Here is a 23,998-nt window from a genome sequence, read left to right on the forward strand (position 1 = left end):
ACCAAACATATCCAACCATGTCATTATCGACCTTGCTTTGTGCACTGGGGCACAGTCATCATGGAATAGAAAAGGGCTTTCCCCAAAATGTTCCCACAAAAGTTGGCAGCATAGGATTGCCCAAAATGTCTTGGTATGTCCCCTTCAGCATACCAAGGCATTCTGGACAATGCTATGCTGCCAAGATTGTAGGAACAGTCTATGTATTAAGAATCCATTGTAATCAAAGTACCTGTTAGTTTAACGGTCAGGTGCCCCAGTACTTTTGTCCATATACTGTATGTTAGTGTATGGCAAGGACTGACAAAGCCTGGGTGCAGTGTTGGGTAATATATGCAAAAGAAAAACATGATGGTTAAGACAAACTATATGCCCCATTTACCGTTCTGCAATCTTCAACTTCCTGCTGCATTTCCTGAAGCTGGTTTTCAGTCTGTGACTGAATGGCTTTTTTCTGCAGCTCCAGCTCTTCCAAAGCCAGTAAGCCCTGTTGATCTTTTTCTTGCATGGCTTTTATATGGTTCTCTTGTTGATTTGCCTAAAACGAAATAATAGGAAATAAGCATACCTGGGAACTCTACGGGTTTCGGCCGGAGACTAATGGAAAAGCGCCACTTCTCTGGGTTGCCAGCAGGAAACTCTGGGCTGCAGGAGAGCCGTTCTGACGCACCCCACTCCCCACCCATTTTCCCCTTAAACGGCGGCATGCAAGGAGGGCTCTGGACAGCGTATTATCACATGAGAGAGAGAAACTGTATTTTAGCTAGGGTAGCACAACATGTACCGTATAAAAATAACCGCTTGCTAGGGGTCTATAGTTATTAAACAATGTAACGAATTTTATTATAAGCTCTGAATATATGGACTTATATATATTGAATGTGATAAGCAATTCCAGGAAGTGTCAAAAAAACAGACCGTATAGGCATAATCGTGTTTTACCTAGAAAAGACCAATATGGGTCATTAGTGAACAAGGGAAATCATGGGAATGACAATATTTTAGGGGATCATCCTCAAAGCATTTGATTTAAATGAAGTTTGTTTTCATCATGACAATACACCTTGTTTCAGGGAAAAGTGAAACGTGAAACCATCTGAATGGCCTGGAGCTTCAGTCAATGTAACGTTGAATCTTTACCTTCTGGCTCCATGTGGCAATTAATTATTTTTCATTGTTGTAATTTATATGCATAAAGTTGCACACAATTTAAAACAAATTTTTCTGACCAACATACTATGTTTCAAACCAGCAGGCACAATGTATTGATTATTTTATGGTATATGGGATTTCACTTTTATATATATGCAACACACATATTGATTTAAACAATACTTTTTCATATTTCATTTGAACTTGGTGCAACTGAGAATTATAAGCTTACTAGCGTTGTCTTCAAACGCTCCTTTAATTCGTCTTCCAAGATTCTAATTCTTGCTTCATGTTCCTTCTCTTTGCCTAGCATAGCCTCAGCATGCGATTTCTCAAGCTCATTGATACGCACATCACAGGATTTCTGTATTAATAAAGAACACATTGTCATGAAAATATATATATATTATTTTAAAAATCATACTTTAGATGCTTAATGTCATGCCTCAGGAACAATGGAAGATTGCTTCCAAAATGATTACGCAATTATTTAAATGGCTATGCAATCATTAGTAGTTTTGGATATTGCAATACATCTTGTCTTTCATTATTACAAATGCTGAATTATAGCTTTGAGTATGCCTATATAAATGGGTTTACACTAATGGCATGTAGCTGTGAAGAGTGTATATATATATATATATACAGGCCCGGACTGGCCATCGGGCACACCGGGCATTTGCCCGGTGGGCCGGGCCACATTGACTTAGGGGCTGATGGAGCTGCAGCTCCAGGCCCCTACCCTACCTACCGGGTCCGCCACTCTAAGGGGCCGGGAAGTCCCCACCAAGGCCGGCCTTACGGGTCTGCGGCCGCACAGGGTATAAATTAAAACATCGGGGTTTTTTTTACTTTATTTAACATCCTCCATGTTAAATAAAGTTTTTTTTAACTTTATTTAACATGGAGGATGTTAAATAAAGTTGAAAAAAAACCCCGATGTTTTAATTTAAACCCTGTGCGGCCGCAGACCCCTAAGGCCAGCCCTGGTGGGGGCTTCCCGGCCCCTTAGAGCAGGACCGGCCTTTGGGGTGTGCGACCGCACAGGGCGTCACACTCTAGGGGGCGGGGGGCACCCCCTGATGAGCGGCACCCGGCACCCCTCCAGAGACGGACAGTAATGTCCGCCGCTGGAGGAGCAGGCTCGCAAGGGAGCGGTATCGGAGGTCTTTAACAGACCTCCGGTTCCCTTGAGTGATTTTAAGCCGGGTTCAACCCGGCTTAAAATCACTCAAGGGAGCCGGAGGTCTGTTAAAGACCTCCGATACCGCTCCCTTGTGAACTGCACGGCAACAGCTGCTGTGCGCCGGGATCTGACAACAAACCCCGGCGCACAGCAGCTGTTGCCCTCTGAACCGGAAGAAGACAGAGAAGACAGAAGAACTGAAGAAGAGGAGCGAAGAGGAGGAAAAGGAGCTGTAAGGAGAAAAGAGGAAAGGTAGGAAAATATTCAGTGAGAGTGGATTAGTATAAATGTGTGGATTGGTATATATGTGTGGATTGGTGTATGTGTGGATTGGTATATATGTGTGGATTGGTGTATGTGTGGATTGGTATATACGTGTGGATTGGCATACGTGTGGATTGGCATACGTGTGGATTGGCATACGTGTGGATTGGCATACGTGTGGATTGGTATATATGTGTGGATTGGTGTATGTGTGGATTGGTGTATGTGTGGATTGGTATATACGTGTGGATTGGCATACGTGTGGATTGGTATGTGTGTGGATTGGTATATATGTGTGGATTGGTATATATGTGTGTGGATTGGTATATATGTGTGTGGATTGGTATACGTGTGGATTGGCATACGTGTGGATTGGCATACGTGTGGATTGGCATACGTGTGGATTGGTATACGTGTGGATTGGTATACGTGTGGATTGGTAAGTGTGTGAGAGTGATGGGTGTTATGCTGTACCATTTCCAATGTCTTTTTCATGATCTAATTATGCTCTAAAAGTACATCATAACTCCCATCACTCTATACTGTTCCATACAGTGGCAGAGCTGGGAGGCAGAGGCCTTGCACCCCCACCGCAGGACTCCTGAAAGGTAAGTGAACTTCAAAGAGGGAGAGGGTAGATAGTTAGGAGGGGGTAGATAGGGAAAAGGGCGTGAGACGGGGGAAAGAGGGTAGATAGGGAGAAGGGAGTGAGAAGGGGTAGATAGGGGAGAAGGGAGTGAGAAGGGGTAGATAGGGCAATCATACTCCTATCATGCCAAGTCTGCGAGTACATCCTGGAATCTGGGTATGCCTGGGCATGATAGGAATGTGATTGCTGTTAACAATCATATATATATACATATAATATTGTTTTTTAATTGTTTTGTCCTATTTTGGTGTGTTACTTACTTTAAATAAAAGTGTTAGATTTTTTTATGGTGTGGGGAGGTCATATTCGGTTTCGGACAGGTAAATGCTGCATTTTCGGTTTCAGTCCAGAATTCGTTTCGGTGCATCCCTACTACTAAGCCAGACAATGAAGTGGTAGGCCTACACCACATCAATGTTTGGCGTAGTATATAGTGATTGGTGTTATGCTGCACTATTGTCAATGTCTGGCTCAATGTATAGTGATAGGGATTACGCTGTACCACTGTCAATGTGTGCCTCAGTATATAGTGATAGGTGTTATGCTGTACCACCGTCATTGTCTGCCTCAGTATATAGTGGTAGGTGTTATGCTGTACCACCGTCAATTTCTGCCTCAGTATATAGTGATAAGTATTATGCTGTACCACCGTCAATGTCTGCCTCAGTATATAATGATAACAGTGAGAAGAGGCAGAGGTGGTAGATAGTGATACAGGGGGATAGATAGTGAGAAAGGGGAGTTTTGTTACAAGTTTTTATTCCTTTCTTTTTTTGGGATGGGGGGCACCAGAGGAGTAGTCCGCACAGGGTGCCAGAACACCTAAGGCCGGCTCTGCCTTAGAGTGGCGGACCCGGTTGCAGTTGCGGCGGGCTTAAGGGGCTCTGCCTTAATGCGGCCATATTTTAAGGTACTAGCCTGGAGCTGCAGCTCCATAACCCCTAAGTCAATCCTGCCCTGCCACAGGCGCGGTCGCAGTTGCTGCTTGCTCTGGCAACAAGGTAAGTAGGGTGAGGGAGGGGGCTGCAGTGAGAAGGGGCAGAGGGGGGTTAGGTAGCGAGAAAGGGGGAGAGGGGATAGATAGAGGCGGTACATATTGATAAGTGGGGAAGGGGGTTACATAGTGAAAAGGGGGAACATAGTGAGAAGGGGCAGATAAGATGATGAGAGGGGGTAGTGTGAATGCGTATGAGAATGAATGAATAAATGTGTGGATGAATTGTGTGAATGCGTATGACAATTAATGAATTCATGTGTGGATGAATTGCTTGAATGATTTGTGAGACTGCATTAACGAATGTGTTAATGATTTGTGTGAATGATTAAATGCAAAGATGGTACATGAAGGGTGGGCTTTAACAATAAATAAATAAATATGGGCTGCTCAGGCTTAAATGCCCGGGCCTATTTTTTGTCCCAGTCCGGGCCTGTATGTATGTGTATATATATATATATATATATATATATATATATATATATATATATATATATATATATATATATATATATATATATATATATATATATATATATATATATATATATATATATATATATATATTTACACATTTGCAAGAGTGGGTAATGGAAAACTACACAAAGAAGCTAATATACTAAATCTATCTTTACTCGGACATTAAATAACTGTTTTCAAAAGCTGGTGTCCCACTATTGCATATGTAAGTGTCTGCCTAGATACAATATATCTTTCCTCACAAATCAATTACTTTCATACTCACTGTAAACTACGCTCACTAAAATCTGATTGGAGAATTCCTTCTAAACTGAATAACAGCTCCTTGATCCTTCCAGCCCTGACAAAGTCAGCAATAGTTTAATAAAATTCCGATCAGACTACAGTGATTTCTGCCACACTAAATTCATTGACCAATTCGGATATCTGAAGCTTCTAGTCATAGCTATTAGGTGCTTTCAGCAGACATGTCCTTCTTTTCTGGAGTTTTATTATGGATCTCTCATGAACTTATGTCTGGGCAAGTAGGTATTATAGAACCCTAACTTTAATCAGCCAGGCTACTTCACGCTTTGATTATAAGGATTGTGTGTACTTCTTATGGTTCTATACATTATTCGCTTTTCATTTACATATAAAAAATTCAAGTGGCAAGAAAAAGTAATTGAACCCTTTGGAATTACCAGGTTTTTTGCATTAAGTGTTCATAAAATGTGTTCTGATCTGAAACTAAGTGACAAGTATACAAAAAGACAATTACAATGCACTTCAGCTAATTACAAACCACTGATCTTTTATGTCTTTATTGAACACATTCATATGAGCGAGAGAAGGGAGGGAGTCACCTTCATGATATCCACCACCTCTTGTTTCACACGACTTAGTTCCTTCTGCAGGTTCATTCGCTCCTCTTCACCAGCTTGCTCTATGGCTTTAATTTGTTCTTCCATCTGAATCTTTCCCTTTTTACGTGCCTCCTCCGTCTTTTGGGTAGCCCCAAGAGCTTTTTCAAGTTCCTCAAATGCTAAAAGAATTGGAGAATTCCAAAGGATCATTTCACAGCCAGCTCTCAAAATATCTCATATAATAAAGGCAAAACATAATAGGCGAGTATTGCACAGTTTGCAGTGTCGCTACTAAATCACAGCTGTTAATTTAAATATATGAAACAACACATAAGGAACAACATTGTCATTGTCATACAATGATTTTTTAACAATAAGAAGTTAAGAAACAAGTAAGCACTTGCATTTTTGAGTGAAAGCATTTTCATTGAAATTCATGAACTCATGAAACAGTAACAGTGACTCCTCCTGACAGGTAGGACACAAAAACATATAAAAGCCCTTGCCCCTATACTATGCTTAACATCAAAGATATACAAGAAGGAAATAAAAGAGTGGAACATATCTTGAGAGACTATCGAGGAAAAAGAATTTTCTGTAACGGAAATCCTCATTTTGTCATCATTAGCAGCAATGTAAATGCTTTAACCAAAGCAAAGGGTCAGAGGACAGCAGCCAGGATAATCTTCCTGTAAAAAAACTGCACCAAAGAAAGGCAGGGTATCAAGTAGAAGCCTTTCTGGTAAAGTATCTGGCTATTCTGCCTACGATGTAGGGACTGAATTTGGAGAATAAGCTTTACAGTTCCTTAAGAGTTCAGGTATAGCCTACTTGCGTCTTCATAGTTCATGCAATGACCATTCAAGGTGGCAGATATGAGAGTGGATAGAGGACTTCTTGATTTCCATTTGGATGTTGGTTTTGGCATTAAATCTGCCAAAGAAAACGGCCATGTCCTTGGAAATCTGTAGAAAAGCATCCCCTTACCTTTGCCAAGGGTATAGTAGTCCTTTAAGATTAAAAGTTGGCAGTGCTGCTTCACAAAACAGGTAACAGTCGCTGTCAACTATAAGTCTTATGCCCAAAGAAGAGGAAATAATGGATTGTTAAATATGGAATATAAACGGCTTGCAAGATCAAAAACCGCAAGGAGATATTGTGACTTTGAGTGGGTAACCAAAATAATAGATGAGAGGGGGTGCAATAGGAATAGCCTAACTCTTTCGGAACAGCTTTTGACAACAACCCTTATAGAAGAATAAATAATAAATTGCAGTGTTTGACGTTCACTTGATAAGCCAATGTCTTCCTTATGGGAGAGAAAAGCTAGTAATTAATAATAGACATCTTAAGAATGGTCTTGTTAATAGTGGGGTACTTCAGGGAGGTTACTGGGACCCATTTTTGTAATTATTATATAATTTGTCCATGGCAGAAGGCTCGAAGTAGGGACTGAAGATGGAGAAAAGCAATCACAGCTCAGACTTTATCTACTCCAAAAATCCTGCCTTTGGCAAACTTGTTCACCTGAGACAAACAGAACAAAAGGATCTCTTGGGGGATTAAACATTCACTTTACACACAGGAAAACCAGTGTGTTTAGTCTCAGTGGAGGCTTTACGATATGTTATCTTAAGAGCCCATTCTGGGGCCTTAGGCTCTGCTGACATCCTTAAAATGAAATAAAAAGGAGAACAAAAGTAACATATAAAAGAAATCTTACATATACTTACGGAAAACAAAAGCAGAGCACCTACATAATGGCATATGCCACTACCTGCCAGATTCAGAATAAATGAGCATTACGAACAATGTCTGCACACAAAAGAAAGTTTTAGCAACATTGACCCTGGCATTGATGCTCACACGATTTAGCCAACTCTGCCAGTAAACTACTACTATTTAATCATATGACACTGCAACACAAAAAAGCAGCATGCATTGCCTAAACAATAAAAGAGGCAAGGAAAGTAACTCTTAAGGGGGTAAATTCAGTGGATCAGCACAGGTGTTCTTCCCTGTCCTTAAGAAGTCCTAATCTTCCAGTTGTTTTACTACTAATGGGCAATCAAACAATTGCATTGTTCATGATGGACTGTTATGCACCATCAAAAAAAAAAATGGTGGATTTGCTTTTCTGGAGGACAAGTGCGAACACCTGGCAGTAACAGCTCAACACATTTCGCACACTAATTTATCTGCTTCTTCACACAAAACATTTTGTATACTGCCCAGGCAATTATGTTCAATACTAAAATGAGCATGGCAACACCCTAAATTGAGTGATTGCGCGTCAGTGAGGTCAAATTATTTTTCCCCATATATATTTTAGTTGCACAATTGCACTAGACAACTCCTAATTGGCTCCTTTCTGGATAATAAACGTCCAACTAGACTGCCCTAATGTACACATGGCCACATATCAAACTACTAATAAAAAAAATAATAATTCACAAATCCGTTCTAAGAGATGAGGTTTACATAATAAGTACAAATATAATAAAGAATTTATGTTTCGGACATTAAAATCATTTACTTGGTGAAAAGACACCTTGGTGTTTAAAAATGGCACTAAAACCACATACAATAATACAGTCTTTTAGAAGACCAATTTATAATAGAAAATAATGGCAGTAAAACAGCAAAGTGTCAATCTTTTTTAACCCCTTAATGACAAAATGCATTGTTTTCAATGAGTTTAGGGACCGCCCATTGTCCTTAAGAGGTTAAGTACCCTTTTGGAAAACCAAAACACGTTAAACCACCAAACAACCCTAACCCCCTAGCTGCACCTCCAAATCCCAGAAAAAGCAAGTGTTTAACCTTTAAAATGTTGCAAGATATGACAAATACATTACTCCTTTTGTTGAAAATGTAACGTAACAAATGCTTTTATAATCCAAAGAATTTTGTGATACTTTTTAGTGGGCAAACATTTATGATTTATGATGCCGCATTGGTGAACCAACACTGACTCACGTGATAGTCCCAGGGGGCCTAACATGGACACAAAGCAATCACTTTTATACTGTGGCAAGAAAACAGGACCATAGATGTAGGTGGTATGCTGCAGCTTCTCCTAAGATTGAAAACTGCATTGTAAAGTAATTACAAGGTAATTTTATTTGCATTATATGTTGACAAGGCTGCATAAGACACTAAACTGTCCCTTTAAATTTATTGTACCATGTGATTCAAAGTAACCAAATGGGATAAAGTTCTAGTGCTTATGTGAATATTAAAAAGGAGATTTAAAAAAGTGCACTTTATAAAATATCCTTTGTAAGCTGAAGAAACTGTACACGTAGTAGAAACAGACTGCCACAAAGGTGATAAGCGGAATTCGAGCACTGTGATAGCTACTAACCTACTTTATTACAAGTTGGGGCTTGTAAACTTTCAGAAAGATCTGAATTGCCTGAGCAGCAAACATTTATGAAAACCAATTCTCCCAGATGCATGATGATGGAAGAAAGGAAAAGAAAAAAAAATCCCTTACCCCAATCCTGTTCATACAAGGCTTGGGAAAGGCACATTGAACCAATTACTGGCATGCATGGGTACACAAAAGTAAAATGGACTGTGTGAGTTCTTTACCAGGTACTTTAATACAACTAAAGGATTTTATATATATATTTAATTCTATTATATATTTATTTATAACATACATATAAACAACTATTATTGTTAATAAACACATTTAAAAAATATGCTTGTGAAGCTATGTTGTAATTACATAGCTATATTCTTAAAAATACTTGAGGTATAAGCATAGTGGACCACAAATATTGATATTTTCCTATATTTGAATAAAGCATGCCGTCTTACTAGACTTTACACACATCTCCAGCACTAAAGCTTATTTACAATATGATGTGGTAGCAAAACTACATACAACACAACTAAAATACCATTAATTTGTATATTTATAATCAAGACGGCAAGCCTTATTGTTCCCATTATCTTACAAGATCCTTTTTTTTTTTATTATTCTTTATTAAGTTATTTAAAAGGGAGAATATAACACATAAATAGCCATATAGTACAAGTCAATATATAAGTCAAACTTAACATAGACAGCAAACAAAAATCGTTGTTAGTGGCTAACAAAGATCAAGAAACAAATAAACAATGATCTATGGTAACTAATCCTGATAAAATGAAACTTTAGGTCTTAAAGGAGGGGAGTGTGTGTCGCTGGCGTAATAGATTGGGGTTGAACTCACTTAAGGGATCCCAGTCTAGATTACTTCGGAAAAAGTATCTCTCTGACACTGCCTGCGTCTTGATTTGGTTAAGAATTTCGTCCCACGATGGGGTATTTTGACTCTTCCAATGCCGAGCTATACAAATTTTACATGCTAAAAATATATTAACCTGTAATATTTTGTTGAATTTAGAAATTTGTGGTAGATTTAAATGAAATAAGAAGGTCTGAGGCGTCAGGCAGATTTTGTTACCAACAATTAATAAAAATAGGAGACTTACTTTTTCCTTAATAATTTTAAGATTTTGACACTCCCACCAGATATGAAGGTGTGTTCCAGTGGCTTCGTGACACCGCCAACAAAGACCGTTATTAGTGTTATACATTTTAATCTGTGTGGTACCAAATACCAACGATGTAATAATTTAAAGTACTGTTCGTGTAAATTTAGGCAGTGAACTGCTTTTCTAGTGTTCTGCCATGCTTTATACCACTCTTGCAGCTGAAACTCTTTTTGGAGGTCCCTTTCCCATAAGGAGAGTGTTTTGGATTTTTCCTGAGGTAACAGGTTTGTTAGTGTTTTTGATACCCTCGATATTATATTCAATAGAGGAATTTCCAAACAGAGTTCGTCCAATGTATCATATTTTCTTGGTGGATTTGCTATCAAAAACTGTTTGATACGTAGGTACGAAAAAAGTTCTTTATTTGGTAAATTAAAGTTTAATTGTATATCAACAAATGACCTCACCAGTTATCCATCCATTATATCTCTGATGTTTAGAATGCCACTATGCTGCCATCCACAAATGTTCAAATCTTTAATATAAATACTCAGGGTTTCTATAGGTGTCAAATCAGATATACCTGCTAATAGGCCATATTTTTTCCCAACTTTGGATTTTATATTTAGGATATCTTTCAATAAAGGGCTAGTTATTTTTAGGTCCTTCGTTGTTTTCCTATCCAACCATATTAAATTAAATGGGTCATTAATATTACTTAAGTTTTTTTCTATGTTATACCAACCTAAATTATATTTGTTTTTCTGCCCCCAGGCCATCATATGAGATATGAAGGAAGCCTCGTAGAGCCTGATTAGATCTGGATAACCTAACCCCTCCTGAGAGATGCTCCTCCTCAAAATATTTTTTGAGATCCTAGGTTTTTTTGCTGACCATACAAATATAGAAAACAATCTTTCAAATTCATCTAATACTTTCTTAGGAAACTATATGGTATAGTTCTGAACAGGTACAATATTTTTGGTATTAAATATGCTTTAACTATATTTATGCGTCCTAACCATGAAAGTTCAATTTTTTTCCATTTTAAAGTTAGTTCTTTCATTTCCTCTAGCAAACCATTATAATTCAGAGAAACTATATCTGAAGGATTTTTACTGATTTTTATACACAGATATTCAATTACCTTCTGAGATTTGATTACGTAATTTCCTTCTGTAAAAAATCTGTTGGCTCTCATTCAAATATAATGTTATTACTTGTGTCTTTGAAAAGTTTAATTTATAATTAGAAAAAGATGCGTATTCCTTTATTTCTTCTAACATAGAAGGAAATGATTGTTCTGGAAGTGACAACGTTAAAAGTACGTCATCCGCATATAATATAATTGAATGTTCTTGAGAACCTATTTTTATCCCGTGAATCTTTCGAGAATTTCTAATTGATGCTGCTAGAGGTTCCATGACCAAGGCGTATATCAATGGTGCTAAAGGACAACCTTGGCGGGTGCCATTTCGAATTATAAAGGATTTAGATTCAAAAACAAGTCCTTTTATTTTAGCCGTAGGAGATGAGATCCTTACGAGATCCTTATTGACACCTGGAAGTATTCAAAATCATTTTATATACTTAATGGTACACTTCAGTCATCATATGCACTTAAAGGATTATAACAGTTAATTTGCCATGCAATGAGACTCCCTACATGCATGTGCAGAAATCACTGGTGCATTTGATTTAATGAGGCAATTAAACATCAAGGAATATATAAAAACAATCTTCTGGTTTTCACTGAATTTCTGATATAAAACAAGCACATTTACTGAAATAAAATCACATCACAAATTAAATATATTAGAACACAAAATATACATTTGCTTTTCAAACACACACACTTCTGAGGTCTGTACACAAACACTTCTGAGGTCTGGACACAAACACATATGGTCTATACAAATATATAAAAAACAATCTTCTGGTTTTCACTGAGTTGCTGATATAAAGCAAGCACATTTACTGAAATAAAATCACATCACAAATTATATACCGTATATTACAATACAAAATATACATTTGCTTAACACACGCACTCCTGAGTGCTATACACAAACATGTAACTACTTTAATGCCAAAGTTAAACATCAAGTACTTCAAATCATGTCACTACTACCAAGCAAGTGCAATCTCCAGAGGCCAGAATGCACTCATTTACACTATTGTTATAACTATGAATCCTACATAACAGTCTCTCAAAATCTTGAGTGACGCAGGCCTTAAAATTGTTAAAATACATTATTTTAACCCTTACGTCCAAACAGAAGGCTTCATGAAAGCAATGCAGGTTTAAAAGAAAGGTGATGCAAAGATTATGAAAAGTTTAAAATGATCCACTTATTTTTTGACCCAATTGTTTTGTATAGAACTTCAAAAGAACAGTTAGTTGAGAGGGATAATAATTTAGAAATGCCCAAAGATCTTGGGCATCAATTGCAATCCACATGATGAACCATGCAAGAGTACTCTCTTTTTATGCTTGGGATGTTTCATCAAAGAATGCCAATATGAATATGTACTTAAAGGACATTTATATGTAGTGTTTCTCACAAAAAAATAAAAACTATTTGTTCTACCATGGCTGATAAGTAAAACATTCCCTGCATCACTATTGTGTTCTCCTGAGTTGCATAAGATCACAAATATTACATTCAATTAATTAAATTAATTGAAGTATACTTTGCAATGTAATTAGTAAATCACCTACTATTCATCTACTGAAATTTTGATATTTCTTCCATAAAATATATTTCTAAAATAATATAAATGTTTGGGGGGGGGTTATTTTTTTTTTATAAAAAGCCCTACCTATACTGGAAAAATTATATAATTTGTGTAGGTTCACTAAATCAGAAAGATGGAAATAACTGTTGAAGAAAAACATAAAAAGTTTTTGTCCTACAGTGTTAAAAAGCTCTGGTCTTTAAGGTGTTTAGTTAAGTGTAATGCTCTTACCAGCTTTCTCAGACTTCTCTTTCTGCTCTTGCAGCTCTTCACATTGTCTGGTTAACTGTTTGACTCTGGCGCGAAGCTGCGAAACTTCGTCTTCCTTCATCTCCAGGGTCTCATGCATTTGCCGTTTTGTTTCTGCAATGACCATGCCCTTCAAAGGAGATAGAATAAAAAATGTCTGTCCAGTGTCTAAATTTTTAATACACAAAAGTCCTCCTTCAGAGACGGGTTAATTAACTTAGTACATGGCAGCCACAAAATGAACTACGAACCACTGTTTCTTCCATCTTTGGACAGATGTAAAGCTAATTTGAGAGTTAAAAAATAATGCGAAACAAATGCTGCGCATCAAACTATGTATCCATGTACCTCCATAAATAGCATCAGTTTGCATTGTATATTAATTAGCAGTGTTGACAGCATGGCTAAACAACCTGATGTCTCTTATTCATAGAGTACATGGAGTTTGCCAACTCAGTCCCGGCATCAGTCTGGTTTTTGTGGATGCCCTTCTGAAACATACCACAGATGCTGTCACCATAATTTTCCATTCTTTCCTTATATCTCTTTAGCAGTTGTCTTTTTTTTTTTTTTTTTTTTTTTATAACATACAAAATTATATATATAACATGCAAATTGCTTTATATTGTATTTCTTGTGTAGCAAGAACAGTACCGTCAAAATATGTTTGAGTATATATGTTTTATTCATTTTTTTAAATGAACGTGATTGATTTGTTAAACAGAAGTGAAGGTTTATTTTGATCTCTAGGGCTTCATGCTTAGATGTTTATAATATGTACATGTTATCTAGGGAAGGTGTTAAAAGAACATTTCCTTGCTCCACAAAACTGTCAGACAGAGCTGACATTAATCATAACTAAATGTTTACCTTATCTTGCTCCAGCTGCTCAACCAGATTCTTGGCATCTCTTAGTTGGGTAATCAGCTTGGTCTTCTCACTAGTGTGGAGTTCCTAAAATTCCAGAAAGACTTATGTTACACACATGACATTTCTAGGCAATACATTTCACATTGAAAAATTAGAAGTGGAATCCTATTTTGATTATAGATAGGGTACAATGGGTGAAATGGCATTAGACTTAGGCTTCCAACTTCTTTCTCTGAAAGAAGTTCAACGTAAAGAAAAGAAAATCATCTGGATTCATCTGAAATGAGAAAAGCCTCCAGAGCTTAATAACTATGATATGGGAACAGACTAAAGATTGCTTTCCTTTGGGCATGCCTCTGGGGCTACTTAAAAATACAAGACACACTCAAGCAGACAACTGTACATTGTGAAGGACAGAGACTCAAAATATACCCTCATTATAAAGGCATCCAGTGCTGTGATCATATAGAAAAAGCAACCTGCAACTGCAGGTAAAGTCATTAGTTTGATACCTTGATTTTTTCAAGTTCCTGAAGTCTCTCATCTAATTGGTTCTGGAGTGCTTCATTTTCACTGCTAAGCTGAGCAGAACGCTCTTTGTGTAACCGTATTGTTTCTTTACATCGCATCAGAAGGTTCTCCTGGCGTTTAACTCTGACTTGAAGATCTTCTGACGTTTTTGACTTATCCCCTGACCCATCTGCACCTAAAGGCAGCAATATAAAAATTTTTCAAAAGGGGGTTTCGTTATCACAAGGTTTTATCAATTAAAGACTGATGCATAAGTATATCAGGACAGTACTACACAGAAAAGAATGTAGGTGTGGTAAAAAAAGAAGAAAGAAATGCTTGTTTACACATTGAGCCAATTTTGATTTTGTTTAACCCAGATAAACATTGTGAAAATTTCACTTACATTAAAAAAATACAAATAAAAAAGCCTGAGAATTCTAGCAATGATCCATTACATAATAAACAGGAAAATAGGCTGTGGATGCAGTAAATCAATATTAATATGTAGATTTAGAGAACAAATATAGGCAATATTCAGGTTTACATGAAATATCTACCTTTTGCTCATCATACAGCTTTATAAGTATACAGACTTGTATTAGGATTTATATGTGAAGCACTACTTATGTCTTGTTTGCCCATTGTACAGTGTTGCAGTAAATAATCGTGCTATACAAATCAATAGATGATCATATTTTCCGTTTTGGTTCTCTTAATTAATTTGTATGAGAACACTGGCCAATTTATTTTTCATACTAACCAAGAGTAGAAGTGTTCTCCACATCACCTTCCTGCACAGCAGTTTGGGTGTTGAGCTCTTTTGGTTTGGAGATGTCGTCATGCCCTTTCCCAAGCCTTTGCTTCAGTAAAGTCACCTAAAAAAGTGTAAATGCTTGAAAACATTGCCAAAATTCACAAACTGAAAAGAAAGAATTCTTACCTGGGAATTCCTTTTCCTCGTCCATTTCCAAGGTGGCACATGAGAAGGCTCCGCCTACCAGGTAGGGCAGGAAACCCCCTTCCTCCCCAGTGTGGTTAAAAAGAAAGACTCAGACAAATAAAAGCCAAACAAAGTAAATTTAATGGGTGGGAGAAAAAGTGTGCCACCTTGGAAATGGACAAGGAAAAGGAATTCCCAGGTAAGAATTCTTTCTTTCCCTTGCCATTCCAGGTGGCACATGAGAAGAATTAGCAAGATAGGGAGGGAAGGATTCCAGTCTGTAGGACACGACGACCAAATTGAGACTCGTCTGAGAAATGAAGATTCAGCCTGTAGTGCCTTACGAACGTATGAATCGACCTCCAGGTCGCTGCCTTACAAATGAGAGACGGAGACACCCCGGAGAGTTCAGCCCAGGAAGTCGAGACGGATCTGGTCGAGTGAGCCTTCAGGCCGGAGGGAGGTACTCTTCCCGCGGAGACGTAACATAAAGTGATTGCGTCTTTAAGCCAGCGGGTCACGGAAGCCCTGGATACTGATCTGCCCTTCCGGGTCCCCGCAAAGGACAGAAATAGAGAATCGGATTTCCTCCAGGCAGACGTACGTGAGAGATAAGACAGGATACATCTCCGCAGGTCTAGCGAGTGGAGTTCCAGTTCTTTGGGATTCTTGGGATCCGGACAGAGAGTAGGCAGGACGATCTCCTGATCCGAATGGAAAGGGGAGACTACTTTAGGGAGAAACTCCGGTGGCAAACGAAGGATAATGCAGTCCGGCAGAATCCTGAGAAAAGGTTCTACTCTGGAGAGAGCCTGGAGCTCGCTCACCCTCCTAGCAGAAGTGAGGGCTACTAGGAGGACAACCTTGTAGGTGAGCAGCTTTAGAGAGGTGTCCTCTAGAGGCTCGAAGGGAGACGTGGTGAGTTGGTGCAACACAAGGTTAAGGTCCCAAGGCGAGACCGACGGACAGAGCCTAGGGCGAAGTCTACACATTCCCTTAGAAAATCTGGAGATCCAAGGATGGGAAGCCAGATGGAAGTTCAAGAAGTTGCTCAGTGCCGAGATCTGGACCTTGATAGTAGCAGGTTGGAATCCTTTATCAAAGCCATCTTGAAAAAAGCGCAGCACCTCACGGATAGATGGAGAGGATACTTCCTGCACATTGGACCAGGCGATGAATGTTTCCCAAACCTTCTGGTACTTGGCGGTCGTAGAATTTTTGCGGCTGGAGAGAATGGTGTTCACCACTGGTGCAGCTAATCCTTTAGAGGTCAGGATCTCCCTTTCAGAAGCCATGCGGAGAGGTTGAATGGGGAGGGATCTGGGTGGAGAACAGGACCTTGAACGATCCTTCACCTGAGGAAGAAGCATGGGTTTGTCTATGGACAAGGTGGTAAGGTTCGAGAACCAAATTCTTCGAGGCCAGAAAGGAACAACCAGGATGACGTTGTCCGAAAGGATCCTGATGGACTTGTTCCGCAGGATTGGAGACCAGAACCTTAGAGCCCTCCAGACCGCCAGCAGTTCTAGAAGATTGATGTGCAGGCTTGATTCTTGAGGAGACCAGGTTCCCTGGGTAATATGGCTTCCCATGACAGCACCCCAGCCTGTCAAACTGGCGTTGGTGGAGATTACCACCCAATCTCTTGTCTGCCAAGGGAGTCCCTGTGAAAGCTTCTTGCCTGACAGCCACCAACGGAGTGACTCCCGAACGAAGGGAGAAAGCCGGACCTTCTTGTATAGGGACGTCCTGGAGCGATCCCAGTGATCCAGTAAAAACTGTTGAAGAGGTCTTGCGTGAGCCAGTGCCCAGGGAACCGCCGAGATGGAGGAGGTCATTAGACCGAGCAAAGACATGACGGATCTGAGGGACACTGACTTGCTCTGTAGGAACGCATGTGTGAATTCCCGTAATCTTAGGATTTTGTCCTGCGGGAGAAACGTCTTCTGTACTTCTGAATCGAGGATCATTCCCAGAAAGGTCCGACGTCTGTTTGGAAGTAACTTTGACTTTAGAGAGTTCACCAACCATCCCAGGTTGTGGAGAGTCCTGAGGGAAAACTCTAGATGGGATTGGAGCAATGATGCCGAGGCTGCAATTAGGAGCCAATCGTCCAGGTATGGGACCACTTTGATGCCTCTTTGCCTCAGGAAGGCCACGACCACTGACATGAGTTTCGTGAAGATCCGTGGTGCTGAAGCAATTCCAAAAGGAAGGGCCCGAAACTGAAGATGACGAACACCTTGAGGCAGTGTAACGGCCAGACGGAGGAATCTTTGGTGGTCTTCCCTGATGAGGACATGTAGATAGGCATCCCGCAGGTCTATAGTGACCATGAAGTCCCCCGATGAAATAATCTCTGTGGCGGACTTCAGGGATTCCATCCGAAGCCTGTTGTATCTTATACAGGCATTTACCAACTGTAGGTTGATTATTAATCTGAATTTCCCGGATGGTTTTGGCACGACAAAGACGTGGGAATAGGTTCCCTCTCCTATTTCTAGATGAGGCACCGGGACTAGAGCCCTTTCGTGAATTAAGTTGTTGAGTGTGAAGAAAAATCCCGCTCTTTTCCAAGGATCTGCGGGAGGCATGGACAGCAGGAATTTCTGGGCAGGTAGGCGAGTAAACTCCAGTGCATAGCCTTGATTGATGATGCGAAGGACCCAGGGGTCTGAGGTGATCTCTTCCCAGGCATGAAAGAAACCGGTTAACCTGCCCCCTACTTGAAGCCTGCTGGCGTCAGAACCTTCCTGATTTACCGTCCCTGCCTCTGCCTCTTCCTCTCTGGAATCTACCTCTTGCGCAGGGTTTACCCCCAAAGGACTGGTAGTCGTGATTGAAGGTAGAGGGCCTGTAGAACTCCGTCTCTTGGAGCTCTATAATAATTAGACCTGAAACGAGGTGGTCCTTTCCTCTGAGGTAACCAGTGCTTGTCGCCCGTGGTTGATTCTAGAATCGTGTCGAGGTCGCTGCCGAAGAGGTGATTCCCCTGGAACGGAATGCTGCACAGCTTGTGTTTTGAGGCATTATCTGCAGACCACGACTTAAGCCAGAGCGCTCGTCTAGAAACCACTGAAAGTGCCGTAGCTTTAGCAGATGCACGGACAGATTCAATGGAGGCATCGGAGATGAAGTCAATTGCTAAGCAGGTGTCGGACAGGTTTCTTGCGACCTGCTCAGTCCCTGGAATAGCTGCCAGGTCTTCCACCGCTTGCTGAAGCCAGATCTTAATGGCTCTAGAAGCTGACGCTATTGCAATGGCTGGACGAAAGTTCGCCGCTGCTGCTTCAAAAGCCCTCTTGGCGGCATTCTCAGCCCGCCGGTCCATGGGGTCTTTGAAATGGGACGCATCCTCCATCGGAATGGCTGTTTTCTTCGTAGCCTTGGCTACTGCGGTGTCCACTTTCGGAACTTCCCAGGCATCAGAATTCTTACCATCAAAAGGGAACAGCTTTTTGATTCTGGAAGACGTGAAGAATCTCCGGTCAGGATATCTCCACTGCTCCGTGATTATTGCTGAAAGTGAATCGTGAACTGGAAAGGTCTGCGGTTTCCTAGAGTGACCCTGAAAAGGATCCGGTCTTGAGACTGGCATGTCATCCTGTAGATTCAAAGTAGATCTGACTGCAGAGATGAGCTTCCCTGTTTCTTCGACTGGGAAGAAAAAGGTTTCCTCTTTAATTTCCCCCTCCTCATCCGAAGACTGGGGGTCATATTCCGAAAAAGGAGCCAAATAATCTTCCAGGGTATCTGGAAGAACATTTGGTGGACCCTGCTGGTAAAGTTGATGCTGAGGCACCGGCGCCTGAATGGAGCTTGCCATGGCCCGAAAACAGTCAAAGGTAGACTGAAGTTCCCCCTTCAACCAGGAGGTAAATTCTGTTGCGGAAACTTCTTTAGGCCGAGAGCAGGAGCTGCACATTTTGGCCGTAGGGTCGTGTAGGGTCTTTTTACAGGAAGAGCAGGCTTTGTGTTTCGTTTTTCCCACAGACTTCCTATGTGGGGAGGCCTCAGGAGGGATGTCTGGATTTTTGTCTGACATGACTGAGGAGAAAAAACACAAAGATGAGACCACAGAAAGCAATGGAAATCTCCTTTCAACCTAGGAGGGAAACACCTACTTGAAAAAGGCAATATACAATCCTCAGGCACAGGCAGGCACAAAAAAGGAGTAGAAAATGCAATAATACAGCACAGGAACGAGAGCAAGGAAAGATCTTACCCATTCTGGCGTTTTTATAGAGGCATTTAGGCGTCCAGGCCCGGAAAACGTCACATCCGGAAATTCCCCGTCAATTGATCTCTCGTGACCCCGGACGCAGTGCCGGAAGTAATGCAGATAGGAGAATAATGAAAAACGGGTGCCGTGAAACCGGCACAGCCGGCTATAGAGTCCCGCTCGCAGCGCCTCCGGAGCGCTCTCCTGCCGTGCCTCACGCTGAGGATTCCTCCTCCCCGGGACGGAGAGAACCGGAGCCCGGGGATGCACGTCCCAGTGAGCCCCCTGGGCTGTGGGCAGCATATAATGAGGACTGAGCCTCGAGTAACCGCGAGGACCGCGGAGTTACAGCCTCCGAGGCTGCCGCATCACCCTGGATCCACCGGGATCACTATCAGGGATTGGAGAGAAAGGACGCCCCCCCGGGGCTCCAAGAAAACAAAAAAGAAGAGAAAAGGTAAGCTACAGCCTAACCGCTACCTGAGTAGGGCAGGAAACAACACTGGGGAGGAAGGGGGAGGTCTCCTTTTTTTAAAAAGTGTTTCCTGCCCTACCTGGTAGGCGGAGCCTTCTCATGTGCCACCTGGAATGGCAAGGGAAATTTTAGTGTGGCTCATTCAATGGGCACCAAGTTCTTTGTAAAATCTGACATATAATGAAGGCCTGACTTTAAAAGTGTTTTGTTAAACGTACCACAAGAAATGTGAAAAAAGGAAGAAATGTTTCCCCAAAATGCCATTCACAGTTTAGTGAATAGTATTGCTGTGGCTCCGACGTGGAGTGGTCACAAACATGATAAACATATGAATACCACTTAGTTAATTTTACTTATGGTTGACAGTGTGAACTAAAGAAATGTACACAAAGAACATAAGTTCTTGATAAATTAAATAATAATACCGCAGAACTCCATGAAAGCTAACCACCATCTACACTGAATATTATAACACACTTTGTTATAATTACCATTATAAAAAGATAAGGGGACCTACGCCCCTCAAGTCAGTTTTATCATCATATAAGACTTAAATGCACACCTGAGTCTGTAATACACTAATAAGTTGATCTTTCTCTTCCAAAGCTGCATCAAACTCTTCTTGAAGATGCTTCTTGGCTTGCTGATCCATTTGAAGCTCCTATAATAGCAAACAAATATTGAAGTAAATAGGTACATTTAGTTTTGTGGCCAAACACATCTCCCTCCTCCAGTCAGCTCCAGCGCTAGCTGTTTAGACCCCCACTGATTTAAAGGTCAATGCTTTCCCGACATGTAAATGCTTTTTTTTTTATTTTGGAAGAATGCATTTAAAGCACTCACACTATACCTAAATATGCATTCTTGTTTTAAAATGGGTGTCAGGGGCATTGGTCTCTTTTAAAGTTCAACAGTTTGCACCCCGGTGTAGCAGACATCCCCAAAATGCCTGTGGATCTAGAGGGGTAAGCAAGTGACTTTTTACAATAATATAAATAATCTATAAAATGTTCTCAAATCAATGAGGTATATGATTTTAGTTACATTACTACAGATGAGTCAGACAGCATAGCTTCACACTTGAAACACAGACTGTTGGCGTGCAGGGGAGAGAATCATCATTATACACATACAGATCTTCTCACTCCCCAGTCAATTAGAACTTTCCCCATCAAATTACAAGGGTACATGTTATGAATACATGTAAATATCTATAAAGGCAAGACACGTATGCAGACACACAGTTATAACATCCCATTAACTATGAGACAACCCTTTAAACAAACACATGCACACAATCAATTTATAATAAATAATATGGCCAGGAGAGCTGTGGTTTCAACGCCTTGACTTTATATTATGAAGGGCCAGCCGCAGTGAACTTCTGTTGCATGAAGTTCTTAGCTAGCCCGGTACGATGTATAGTTAAATAATTTCTTCAATCTTCTCACACATTAAACTATACATTATGCAAGGGTCAGCTCAAATCATACTGGATAAACTTGCTTTTCATAATGAATAGTGAAGTGAAGGAGCTGAAATATGTATGTATATAGCACCACATAGCATTTTAACAATTTGCCAAAGTTTCTGATACGTGCATGGGTTTTCCCTTGTAACACATATAATAATCTGGTGTAGGTTTACAGTGACAGGCCTGTTCTCGTCACACACAAGAACGCTGTGAATCTGTTAACACCTCATATATGCAGAGTCAACTCAAAGGCTGCAACCCAACTAATGTCGCTTGTACGGATAAATTTAAAACTGAGGGGTGGAAAACATTACCTCTCGCAGTTCTCCAATTCTTCTTAGTGCTTTATCCTGGCTCTGGCTCAAAATGGACTGAAATAAAGAAGGATTACAGCAAGCATAATAAATATCTTCCAGTAAAGGCATAGTGCAAATGTGATCTGTATCTGCAACCTAAAGCAAACTAGGCTCCCAGAAATGCTATTTTCTTTTTTTTTAATTAATTAAAAAATTGTGTGTTGTCCCTTTCAGACCCATGGCAATGTCTTCAGCAGATTAGTTTAAAATGTGACTAACTAACCCATTGGGAGAGTTATACATTAAAGTTCGTGTACCAACAAAAAACGGTGAGATTTATAAATCACAAACATTAATAAGCAGCTTGGAAAATCTATTCCACCTAATTTTTTAGAAACATCATTTCTAGTAGTAATGAATGAATGCTAAAAAATTCTCCCAGAAGCAATTCTTTAAGTAACATTTTGCAGTGAACACTTGTCACGTGACACAAAGGCAAGCAGTTATATGTTGTTGCCATAGCAACTGAAAAACTTCCTATACATTTGTTGTTTTAATCAAACCTTCAGAGGTAAGAATAAAAAAAATGAGATCTGCTAAGGTTTTTACTCATCACATAATGTAAAATACAATTAATGTGGAACAGCCCCTTTAACACTCAGCAACACTTCCTCCACTAAGCCTTGTCTATAGCACCATCTCACCTGCAATTTGTCTTTATCCCTCTGAATTGTCCTATATGTTGTAACAAGCTGAAAAGTAAACACATTCTTCATGTTACTAAAAAGCAATACGATATAAAAGAAAATTTCACACCGCTCCATCAATGTTTTTTTATATAAAGCAGTACAAGTCCAACATTATTCCCAAGAAAACAATTAAGATGGGATGGGTAATGAAGTCCTTTAAGGGTCAGGAATGGAAGATAAGCAAGGATAACAAAGAGAAAGCTAACATACTGAATAATTTATTTTAATCTGTTTACACTAAGAAACTGCTAATGGTGTATAATTGCCTAACTCAAGAAGAGGGCATTTGCCTTGGGGTTTTATTAAAACCTCTATTTGGTTCCTACTAACTACTGGTAAGCACCTTGGTTCTGTTTCCCCTGTTTTACTGTTGACGATGTTCTGTTCAGGGCTAGTGTTAGGATTTGCCTAATGTGAAGTACAGTGAAGTGCTGGCAAGATTCCATTTTATTGCCAAATGATCAACCAAATCTTCATGGTTTGCATTAGCATTAGGTTTAGGTTTCAGTGCTTTCTGGGTTTAACGCTTGCCTGTGTCAATGTCCTTCACCTAACCATGGATCCTGTAGGTATGGCATGCACTTATCCTTGTTTTGGCCTGGATGCCTACTACTGCGACCCTTTTGCACGTTGGACACCCACAACACCAGAGCCATCCGTGGGTCCTTACAACAGAGGCATGGCCAGATTACAATGTTTGTATTAGGCCCTTACCATTGAATTGTTTGCAAAATGGAAGATGTCTTCATAGTAAGGGCTATAAAGCTCTCAAATGAACAACCTTTAGACTTAGTGACGAAAAATACTTTTTACCAAAGATGCTTTTAAGAAAAATCTGGATTTTTTTGTGTGAAGAAAAGTTTTTAAGGGGTATACATTGTCATTTAAAAGTTATTAATCTTGGGATTTATCTCAGAGACGTGGTACATACAATCCCTTGGGGATACTGATGTGTGCTTAAATGGTCTTTAAAAGGTGCAGCAGTACATAAAGAAACCCCATATTTTTATAGCATTTTACCCACTGAAAAACATTCAACTATAAAAAAACACTTAGGAAATATTTAATATATGTACAAAGCGTTCATGCTGAAGAAGACCACTGCATATTGAATAGGTATGGTGGTGAGTTATGATTTTTCACCTTACTGTAACTCACCTAACATGTAAACATGACATGTACTTGACATTTGTCAAGTATTCACATTTCACATTTGTTAACGATCGCACACGGCACGGTTTTTTTTTTCCTTCTATTGTTTCTGAACAATAGAAAAATAAGAGTGGTTACCCTGACCATGTTTGCGAATGACCTTTCACACATTTAAAAATGTTAGTGCCTTTAGAGTTTGTATAGTATGTTTTCAAAAAATCCGTTTAAAAGCTGTTGCACATCTCATGAAATGCATAA

The 23,998-nt window shown here is 39.8% G+C and overlaps 1 protein-coding gene across 2 annotated transcripts in view; it reads right to left on the minus strand.

The window, feature by feature from the left end:
* GOLGA4 (golgin A4) overlaps nucleotides 1–23,998 on the minus strand; it is a 71,243-nt gene that overhangs the window by 20,835 nt on the left and 26,410 nt on the right. For both annotated transcript variants that reach the window (XM_053468198.1, XM_053468197.1), the window contains exons 5-14: nucleotides 22,544–22,591; nucleotides 21,858–21,914; nucleotides 20,632–20,730; nucleotides 15,193–15,307; nucleotides 14,432–14,625; nucleotides 13,920–14,003; nucleotides 13,032–13,179; nucleotides 5,571–5,749; nucleotides 1,385–1,516; nucleotides 383–538 (exon numbers count right to left, since the gene is read on the minus strand). In XM_053468198.1, the coding sequence (XP_053324173.1) occupies nucleotides 383–538; nucleotides 1,385–1,516; nucleotides 5,571–5,749; nucleotides 13,032–13,179; nucleotides 13,920–14,003; nucleotides 14,432–14,625; nucleotides 15,193–15,307; nucleotides 20,632–20,730; nucleotides 21,858–21,914; nucleotides 22,544–22,591 (1,212 nt within the window). The remainder of the gene's footprint in view (nucleotides 1–382; nucleotides 539–1,384; nucleotides 1,517–5,570; nucleotides 5,750–13,031; nucleotides 13,180–13,919; nucleotides 14,004–14,431; nucleotides 14,626–15,192; nucleotides 15,308–20,631; nucleotides 20,731–21,857; nucleotides 21,915–22,543; nucleotides 22,592–23,998) is intronic.

This window comes from Spea bombifrons, chromosome 5 (genome assembly GCF_027358695.1).
Source record: "Spea bombifrons isolate aSpeBom1 chromosome 5, aSpeBom1.2.pri, whole genome shotgun sequence".
In the NCBI taxonomy this organism is placed as follows: Eukaryota; Metazoa; Chordata; class Amphibia; order Anura; family Pelobatidae; genus Spea; species Spea bombifrons.